This window comes from Chinchilla lanigera, unplaced genomic scaffold, assembly GCF_000276665.1.
Source record: "Chinchilla lanigera isolate Chin_1 unplaced genomic scaffold, ChiLan1.0 scaffold00057, whole genome shotgun sequence".
Lineage (NCBI taxonomy): Eukaryota > Metazoa > Chordata > Mammalia > Rodentia > Chinchillidae > Chinchilla > Chinchilla lanigera.
Window position 1 is genome coordinate 225,601 of NW_004955458.1, and position 9,721 is coordinate 235,321.

Sequence of the window (9,721 nt, forward strand, 5' to 3'; positions counted from 1 at the left end):
AGAAAACCCTTAAACTGACTGGAAACTCCAGTGTCTCTCCCAGAAGGCTTCATGCAAAACCAGCAGGCACTACTTTGTCATTTTCATGCCATTTGCCTACCAGCCCTTCACAGGCCGCGGCCTCCCCTGACCAGCTCCTCCTTGAGTATGTACGGCTCTCCCCACAGGAAGGCAGCAGGTCTGGAATGATCCAGAGTCACGCTCCGTATCTGTGCTGCGCCTCCCACTTAGCTGTCACCCACCCAGGCTCCTCCTGAGCCCCTTCCCCTCCTAGACCCCTTAGCGTCCAGCCTGCCCTGCCACCACGCCTGGTTCAACTGGCAGCTGGGTAAGAATCAATAGGCCCACTCCAGAGCAAAGAGCAAGCCCGGTGTAACCAGGCCCTGCCCGAAAAACAAGCTGCTGGCTTTGACCAGCTTGAACCTCTGCAGTTCTCCCAGTTAGCTCAGCCTGGGGGTGGGCATCCAGCTTCAGGAGAGGGCAGAGCGGGGCTCTTGCCCAGCCTCCATTCTCCCCGTCCTGGAGGAGGCAGTTCCCTGGGGAAGCTTGAGATCCAGAGAGTGTTTTGAAGAGGGGCAGAGAAAGAGGGAGCTAGGTGCTCAGTAAGTACTTGCTGAATTGTGAGTGCTCTGGAGGTTCAGTATCTGCTTCCCCAAGGGTGTAGGGAAGGCTGATGTACAGACATAGTGTCGTGTGTCCCCTGTTCAAATCGCAGCGTCCCTCGGAGATCAAGCCGCCCAGGAGTGAGTTGGGGGAGGACTGGGCAAGAAGGGGTCTCAGAGACTGTCGTGCCCCACCCGACCCCGCCTCGTGAATCCACTCGGTGTGCTTGCGGTTTGAGCGTACACGCTTGTATGGTTCTGCACGCGTGTGCAGTTGGCCAAGCGTGGGCACCAGTGTTCGGAAATCAATTGCAAAATATGAGCGTGTAAGCCAGGAGATTTGAGGCTCAGGATTGAGTTTCTCTTCCTCTTCTCCAGCTCCCAACTTTTCTTCTGGAGACTCCGGGGGCCCCAGGGTGGCTGGCCCCTGACACAGCCTCTGCAGGGGAAGAACTTGGGCTGCAGGTGTAGGCCAGCTAGAAATTCACATCCCACTGCACCGCACACCACCAGAACCCCCAAATTTCCACCCTACCAGCACCCCTCTACCTGGGGGAGAGGGGATTTAGAAACTTCATTTCCTGCCCCGAAAGCACACTCTCAAAGACCAGCACCACCTGCTGCCCTCAGCGTCCCCGATGAGTCACCCCGTTCCGGGGGGCGGGGGTGAGGCGGCCTTAGCAGGGCTGTGCGGAGCTCCGGCGGGGCCTGCGGGGGCGGAACCGAGAGTGCCCACCCCCCTCCCCGTCCACCTGTGTCGCCAGCCCGGGAGGCGGCCCGTGTCGGGGCGGGGCCTGCTCCTGAAGGTCCCCACCTCCTCTCTGCGGTATAACTTGGATCGCAGACGGCCACCCTGCGCGACCCGAACTTGAGTCCTGGTCTCTCGCTTCCCTTCTCGGACAGCATGAGTGTCACCACCCGCTCCACCACCTTCTCCACCAACTACCGGTCCCTGGGCTCGGTCCGGGCCCCCAGCCACCGGGTCGGGCGGGCCAGCAGCGCGGCCAGCGTCTATGCAGGCGCCGGGGGCTCGGGCTCCCGGGTCTCCATGTCTCGCTCCACCATCCTCCGGGGCGACATGGCCTCGGCGGGCCTGGCCGCGGGAATGGCCGGGGGTCTGGCCGGAATGGGCAGCATCCAGACTGAGAAGGAGACCATGCAGGACCTGAACGACCGTCTGGCCTCCTACCTGGAGAGGGTGAGGAGCCTGGAGACGGAGAATCGGAGGCTGGAAGGCAAGATCCGGGAACATCTGGAGAAGAAGGGGTCCCAGGTCAGAGACTGGGGCCATTACTTCAAGACCATCGAGGAGCTGAAAGCTCAGGTAAGGGGGCGGGGTGGGGGTGGGGGTGGGGGAGAGGGGCCCAGACTCTCAGCCGGGTTTGGCCACCCAGGTATCTCTTCCCTCCAGGCAGGAACTGTAACAGGGTGGGGCCCACTGAAGGCTTTTACTCCTTTGATTTCCATCCACACCCCCAGCCACAGGGTAACTAGGCGCAGGGGAGCCCTTCCCAGCAGACGGGGATGAGAGCTCTGCAGAAGTGTTCAGTGAGGAAGAAGATCAAAGGAGGGCCATAAAGTAGGCCTGGACGTGGTCACCCCTGGCTGCCTGGGGACAGCTGCAGGCTTAAGCAGACGTGGCTAAGGCTGAGTCATCTAGAAGTAAACAGGCGGCCTACCTGTGGGAGGGGCCTGTCCAGGACCTGAGGGGCCCGGAGCAGGGGATCAGCAGGTGTGCTGGCAAAAGCCCTAGGAAAGGGCTCGGGAGAGAACTGTTCGCTTCCAGATAGGCCCAGCAAGAGGGGCAGAATGAGAGGCTATGGGAATCCAGGCGAGAAGAAAAACGGGGAGCACGGATGGAGAGGAATAGGTGCAGGGGGAGAGCCTCTGGTCATTCCCGGGACCGAGGACAGTCCACGGAACACCTAACATCACCCACACGCTCAGCCTACCCGTACTGACTCTGCATCCTCTCCAGATCTTTGCGAATTCTGTGGACAATGCCCGCATCGTCCTGCAGATTGACAACGCTCGTCTTGCCGCTGATGACTTTAGAGTCAAGTAAGTGTGGGGGAGTAGGGTTGGAGCTAAGGTCTGTTCCTGAGGTTGGGAGTTCAGCTTATTCATCTAGCTGTTCCTTTGTGTAACCCGGTTTAAGAATACTGCCTGTCAAGTGCCCGGAAGGGTACTGAGGGAATTATTTACCACCTCATTTTTTACTCAGTTGCTCATTATTAGAATGGGCACAGGGGCTGCTTATAGGAGGTGACACGGGTTGAGAAGGTTCTGGATCATCTCCTGTGATCATCTCCACTCCTGCAGGTATGAGACGGAGCTGGCCATGCGTCAGTCTGTGGAGAATGACATCCACGGGCTTCGCAAGGTCATCGATGACACCAATATCACTCGGCTGCAGCTGGAGACGGAAATTGAGACTCTTAAGGAGGAGCTGATATTCATGAAGAAGAACCATGAGGACGTAAGTGAGGCTGACAGCCAGGGCAGGGACCCAGGGGGCCAAGACCTGTGTGGGAGAACTGACGGGCAGGCCACCAGCTTTGCAGGGAAGTGCAGTCCTGCCAGCCTGGGCTCTTCCCAATCAGCCTGTCCTGATTTAAGAGCACATCCGGTGGGTCACATACACCTTGTGGCTCACCTGAATTACAGTGTGGTGGGTCAAGGTGATGTGGGTGAGAGGAGATGAGGACAAAGATATTGGCAGCTGCCACCAGGAGCTAAAGCCAGGAGAGCTGGCAGGGCTTCCCGGAAGAGGTCCAGGGAGCAGGCTTGTAGAAGGATGGACACAGCGGAGAGAGTGACACATTCAGGCTGTGAGAGGGTGGCATTCCCACTATCTGGAGCAGAAGCCAGCGCTGGTATTGCCCAGAGGCAGACCCGAAGTTCCCTGTGCTCTCCTCCATCTGATCTTGCAGGGCTTCGGGGAGAGGCAGTCACTGATGAAGGCCTGGTTGGCCCCGTGACCTAAGCCCTCCTCACCTTTGCCCCTGTGTCCTTTAGGAAGTCAGAGGCCTTCAGGCCCAGATTGCTGGCTCTGGGTTGACCGTGGAGGTGGATGCGCCCAAGTCGCAGGACCTCGGCAAGATCATGGCCGACATCAGGGCCCAGTACGACGCACTGGCTCAGAAGAACCGAGAAGAGCTGGACAAGTACTGGTCTCAGCAGGTGTGCAGGGCAGGCTGGCTGCCAGGGTGTGGGAGGGAGGCAGCCAGGGACAAAGGGCTGACCGATCTTTCCCTACCCTGCAGATCGAGGAGAGCACCACAGTAGTCACCTCGCAATCTGCTGAGGTTGGAGCTGCCGAGACAACACTCACGGAGCTAAAGCGCACGGCCCAGTCCTTGGAGATTGACCTGGAGTCCATGAGAAATCTGGTGAGGTCCCTCCCATCACCTCCCCAGCTCCTGTGGACCCTGATGACCTCTGTCAGGGGGACCTCAGGCCCAAATCTGTCTCGGCCCAATCCCACCCTTTCCATCCCGAGTCCCCCTACCCTAACATCTGGCACCCACACACAGCTTGAGAGTGAACCAGGTGCAGTAGTGCACGTGCATGTCTGCAGTCCCAGCTGCCCCAGCAACTCGGGGAGGCAGAGGCAGGAAGATAGCAAGTTCAAAGCTAGACTGAGCAACTTAGCTAGACCCTGTCTCAAAATAATAATAACTTTTGAAAATGCTGGAGATGGGGCTGGGAATATAGCTCAGTGGCTGGAGATGTACCTCAGCTATCCCTGGGTTCAATTCCCAGTACGGGTGGGTGGCAGAACTTCCGAGAGCGAAGGGATGAGCAGTCTGCTTCTGAGGACTCACCCTGGCTCTCTTTCCTGTGCCCTGCAGAAGATCGGCCTGGAGAACAGCCTGAGAGACCTGGAGGCCCGTTACGCCATGCAGATGGAGCAGCTCAATGGGGTCCTCCTGCACCTGGAGTCGGAGCTGGCCCAGACTCGGACCGAGGGGCAGCGCCAGGCCCAGGAGTATGAGGCCCTGCTGAACATCAAGGTCAAGCTGGAGGCTGAGATCGCCACGTACCGCCGCCTGCTGGAAGACGGGGAGGATTTCAAGTGAGTGGGTTCTCCTACAGCATAGGTGGCAGGGGTCTCTTCCCCAAGGTCAGAGCTGCTGCTGTGGATCTCTTCATTGGTGTCCACTGAGCACGGGGTTGGTGGCATTGGCCCTGGAAATACTTAGGGTACAAGTGAAGTTTGGGTTTTTTCCCTTTTCCGGAGGAAGTGGCTGAGGGGAATTTGGAGATAAAAGTAGAGGTTAGGCGACTTTCATCCTCCTTCCTTGTTCCCTTTCTATTCTAAAGGGTTCTTCATAACTGAGGCTCCTTCTGTTACAGTCTCGGCGATGCCCTGGACAGCAGCAGCGCCTCTGTGCAAACCATCCAAAGAACCACCACCCGCAAAATCGTGGATGGAAAATTAGTGTCTGAGACCAATGACACCAAAGTGTTGAGACACTGAAGCAGCGGGAGCAGGGTGCCCTTGGGAAATAGCAAGCCAATAAAAATTCAGAGGTCACTGGACAAAACCTTGTGTCTTCCTTGGCTTTTTTGTATTGTGTACAAATGCCTCCCTCCATCACTATAGTGCCATCTCTGACCAGGCAGAAATCCCTTCTGACATCAGGGGTTCATATGGGTGGTGGGGTGTTCCTGGGAAGGGTCTTCCCAGGAAGAAGAGGGGTCTGGGTTCCTGGGTACACCTTCTCAGAGGAACAGGAAATGTCTCACCTCATCACCAACTGCCCAGGGCTTCCCATCCCACACTCCCCCCAAACATGTGGTCCCCAGGTTCTGCTCCTGCACTCAGTGGAGATATGTTCTTTAGAGTGCTTGAGGTTTGGCTAAAATTGAGATAAATGTTCAGATTACTGAAAATGAAAGGAGTCTACACCAGCGGTTCCCATATAGGCAGGTGGCACCCCTGCGTAAGCATCCAAATAGGTAAGAGTGGACATGGTAGCCAGATATGGTGGTGCATGTCTGTCATACCAGCACTCAGGAGGCTGAGACAGGAGGATTGCAAGTATAAAGCTGGCCTAGATAACCAAGATCCTATCTCAAAAAAAAAAAAAAAAAAAAAAGAGGGGTAGCTCAGTGGTAGAGCATCCTTTCATTTGGTCATTAGTAACACGAGTGGATATTTTATTTTATTGGTTTTTTTAAGAGTGGACATTTTAAAACTAAGGAAAATGTCACCATTCTATGCTTTTGACTGGAATTGTGTCATCTACAAGTGGAAATAATATCCGTGTAAAATAATCATACGCTTTATTATTGTGAAGATGATTTAGCTTTTAAAAAAGCATAAAAATAACATACATAAAATCTAAAAATAAAGAATAAGATAAAAATCCTCCATCTCTAGACTGGTGTGGCGGCATAGGTGTGCAATCCCAGCATTTTGGGAGGCTGAAGCAGAAAGATCAAAAATTCAAACCCAGCCTAAACAATTTAGAAAGACCCCATCTCAAAATCAAAAATAAAAAAAATGGGACTGGGGGCCCGGCATGGTGGTACAGGCCTGCAATCCCAGCTCTCAGCAAGAAGAGGCAGGAGCCAGTTTAGACTACATAGCAAGACCCTGTCTCAGAAAACAAAAAACAAAAAACCTGAAAACTGGGACTAAGGATATGGGTTAGGGTGAAGGCCCTGGGTTCAATCACTTGTGTCATTAAAAAAGTAAATAAATACATAAATAAAAAGAAAAGAAAAGAAACAAAGAAAACCTCAATCGCTTGTTTCTACTCTTCAAACTAGATATATACAAGCACATTTCATTTTGTTTTATGTGTGGAGGACAGGAGGATTATTGCCATTCTGTACCTTGATCTCTTAAACTCTGCTTTCCTTTAGCAGTATATCCTAAGGGGCTGGGGATTTAGCTTAGCGGCACAAGTCGTGAGTTCAATTCCTGGTACCAGAAAAACAAACAAACAAACAAACAAAAAGAAACCAAACAAAACAATATATCCTGGACACCTTTCTGAATCAGTGCGTATAATCAGAGTGTAAAAAACTACTTCACTGGTGTAAACATCTGCCTCTATTTACTGCTATTCCACATGAAGGACAAATTTACTTCACCCAAATCTTCCAGCGATGGATATCTTAGTCTCCAGTATTTTTGTTTTTGCAAAAATTTTGCAGCTAATATCCCTGTGCATATTTGTGCTGTGAGCATATCTGTGGCATAAATTCCTAGAAATGATATGTTGAATTACTATATTAACATATTTTTATTTTATTTATTTATTTGTTTTTTGTCTTTTTGAGACAGGGTCTCGCTATATAGTTCAGGCTGACCTTGAGCTCACATTGTAGCCCAGGCTGGCCTCGAACTCACAACAATCCTCCTGCCTCAGCCTCCCGAGTGCGGGGAATTACAGGCGTGCGCCGCCATGCCCAGCTAACATTTTTTTTTTTTTTTTTTTTCCTACGGTACCGGGAACCGAACTCATGACCTTGCGCCTGCCAGGCAGGCGCTTTTTGCCGCTGAGCTAAATCCCCAGCCCCTAGCTAACATATTTTAAAAGTACTTGTTTTGGACAAGGCCCTATGCTAGACACTGAGTGCATACATTGTGAATAAAATGGATGCTACCCTTGCCTTATGAAGCTCACAGACTAAGGCATGTATGTTTCCTCTTTCTTTCTTTCTTCTTTCTTTCTTTCTTTCTTTCTTTCTCTCTTTCTTTCTTTCTCTCTCTTTCTTTCTTTCTTTCTTTTTGAGACAGGGTTTCAATATGCAATTCAGACTGGCCTTGAACTCACTTTATAGTCCAGGCTAACCTCAAACCTGCAGAGATCCTCCTGCCTCAGCCTCCTGAGTGCTGGAATTACAGGCATTTACCACCACGCCCAGCCAGCATGTATGTTTCTACACATTCTTTCAACAAATACTGAGCACCAGCTATGTATCAGCCACTTTGCTGGGCACCTGGGATGCAACAGACAAAAACCTCTGTCCTCCTTGTAAAACATATTCTGGTGGCCGGAGACAGGTAAACAATAAAGTTGATAAGTACATGACAGCATGTTGGAGGTGATATGCTCCGTGGGCCAGGATGAAACAGGCCAGGGGCCTGGCAGTGGAGGGAATCAGGACAGAGTCACGGTGATATAGGATGATTATGCAAATCTTCAATCACAGCAGAACACAGTTTTACCTACGAAAAGCAATGTGCTTACTCCACAAACTCTAAAACTCTGGGTGTCCTTAGCGGAGAAAAGCTATGGGAAGCAGCATCTGAGTCTTTGACCCTGAAGAGATCCCAAGGACAGCACCAGGTCAGGCGGCCCCTGTGAATGGCAGAGGAAGGCCCCAGAGGGACAGGGTAGACATCTTCAGCAGCACAAGGGTCAGGAGAGCAGAGCAGGGGCGCCTTCCTGAGCAAGGTGAGTCAGCTGTAAATGTGGTTTGCACAAGAGGTTAACTAGAAGCTTCTGCTGACAGAGGTGACCGGTGGGTGGGCAGGGTGGGGATTGCTGTCTGGGTTTTAGAATTCACTATCTAGCCAGGCAGGGTGCACACCTGCAATCCCAGCACTTGGGAGGCTGAGGCATGAGGAACACTGCAAGTTCAAGGTCAGCCTGAGCTACAAACATCCAACCCAAGAGCAAGGGGCTCTGGTGAGGTGCTTCTCCCCCTTTTAAACTGACCTGCCCTGAATAAACATAGCAATTATTTGCTTTTCTTCTTCTTCTCCTCTTCCTCCTCCACCATCTCCTCCTCCTCCTCCTCCTCCTCCTCCTCCTTCTCCTTCTCCTTCTTCTCCTTCTTTTTCTTCTTCTTCCCCTCCCCATTCTCCTTCTCCTTCTTCTCCCCTTCCTCCCGCTCCTTCCCCTTCCTCCCCCTCCTCTCCCTCCTCCCCCTCCTCTCCCTCCTCCTCCTCCTCTTCCTCCTTGTGGTGCTGGGGATTGAACCCAGGGCCTTACGCATGCAAGGCAAGAGCTCTACCACTGAGCCACACTCCCAGCCCTCCATTTCTTTTTTCTATTTTCTGCCCCCCTCCCAACTTTTGCAGGGGTCCACAGGAGACAAAGCTTTGGGGAAAGATGGTTGAGTTTTACTTTCTGAGATTTGTCATAGAGAAGCGATCAGATGGGTCTCTTGCCTCACCCTTCCCACCACTGTCCAAATAGGTAAATATAACACTGGAAGTTTGCTCTCAAACCACAAAGGGCCCCCTGCAGCTCTAATGAGTCACCTTAAAAGTTTGTGCCACCTTGGCTGTCAATCGCTGTATTTCCTCCTCCCAAGCTGTCTAGAAGGACGAAAGCTGACCCAGCTGCTGGGTGGGTTGGGGAACAGACAGGCACAAGAAAGACGGAGCCCAGCAACGCTACAGGCCGCTGATCTGCGTAAAGGTAAAACAGAAAGTCCCTGGCACAGCCTGAGCAGTACTTGGAGCTAAGTCAAGCTGATCAGAGAAACCCAAGACGATGCAGCTGATATAATTATCCCTCCCATTAGACAATGTCTCACAGTTCCCAGGGCGCTTATGCATTTGATCCTCATTACAATCCGGTGAGGTATGCAAGGCAGTGGGTATTACTGGCTCTGGCTCAGAGAGATGGACACTGAGGTCCACAGAGATCATGTGACCTGTCTAAGGTCACAGAGCTGGAAGCTTAAAGCAAGAAACCACGCCTGCAGGTTCCCAGTCCCAAGCTCCTTCCTCCGTGTGCTACAACACAATGGCTTGCTGCTGTTCCTTTTTTGATCACCTGGAAAACCTTACAAACAATACTGAGGCCTGGGGGTCTCGTCCCAGAGATGTTGACTCCTTGGGGGTGGGGACCCAGGACTCAGGAAATATCTAAAAAGCTCCCTGTGTGATTCCAACAGGCAACCAAGGCTGAGAGGTATAAGAGAGCCCTTCCCAGTCCTCCTCAAGGCTTAGGAAGTTTATATTTGTAATCCCATGAAACATTATTGGAATTCTAGTGAATTAATTCCAATCTACCACTTCTAGTGCACCCTATGGTGAGAATAAAGACACTAAAGCAAAACTGGGCATGGTGGCACACGCCTGTAATCCCAGCACTCGGGAGGCTGAGGCAGGAGGATCGTTGCAAGTTCAAGACCAGCCTGGG

General features: G+C 52.3%; 1 protein-coding gene across 2 annotated transcripts; it reads left to right on the top strand.

The window, feature by feature from the left end:
- The first annotated feature begins 1,416 nt into the window (after positions 1 to 1,416).
- On the top strand, positions 1,417 to 5,152 carry Krt18 (keratin 18, type I). Of its 2 annotated transcripts, none has more exons than XM_005397133.2 (7): positions 1,417 to 1,926; positions 2,581 to 2,663; positions 2,925 to 3,081; positions 3,621 to 3,785; positions 3,869 to 3,994; positions 4,457 to 4,680; positions 4,929 to 5,021. In XM_005397133.2, the coding sequence occupies exons 1-7, from the start codon at positions 1,507 to 1,509 to the stop codon at positions 4,942 to 4,944; spliced, it is 1,191 nt and encodes a 396-aa protein (XP_005397190.1). In that variant the 5' UTR covers positions 1,417 to 1,506; the 3' UTR covers positions 4,945 to 5,021. The 2 variants fall into 2 exon arrangements, with proteins under 2 accessions (XP_005397190.1, XP_005397189.1); XM_005397132.2 differs by having other exon boundaries at positions 1,418 to 1,926; positions 4,962 to 5,152.
- The last annotated feature ends 4,569 nt before the right edge of the window (positions 5,153 to 9,721 follow it).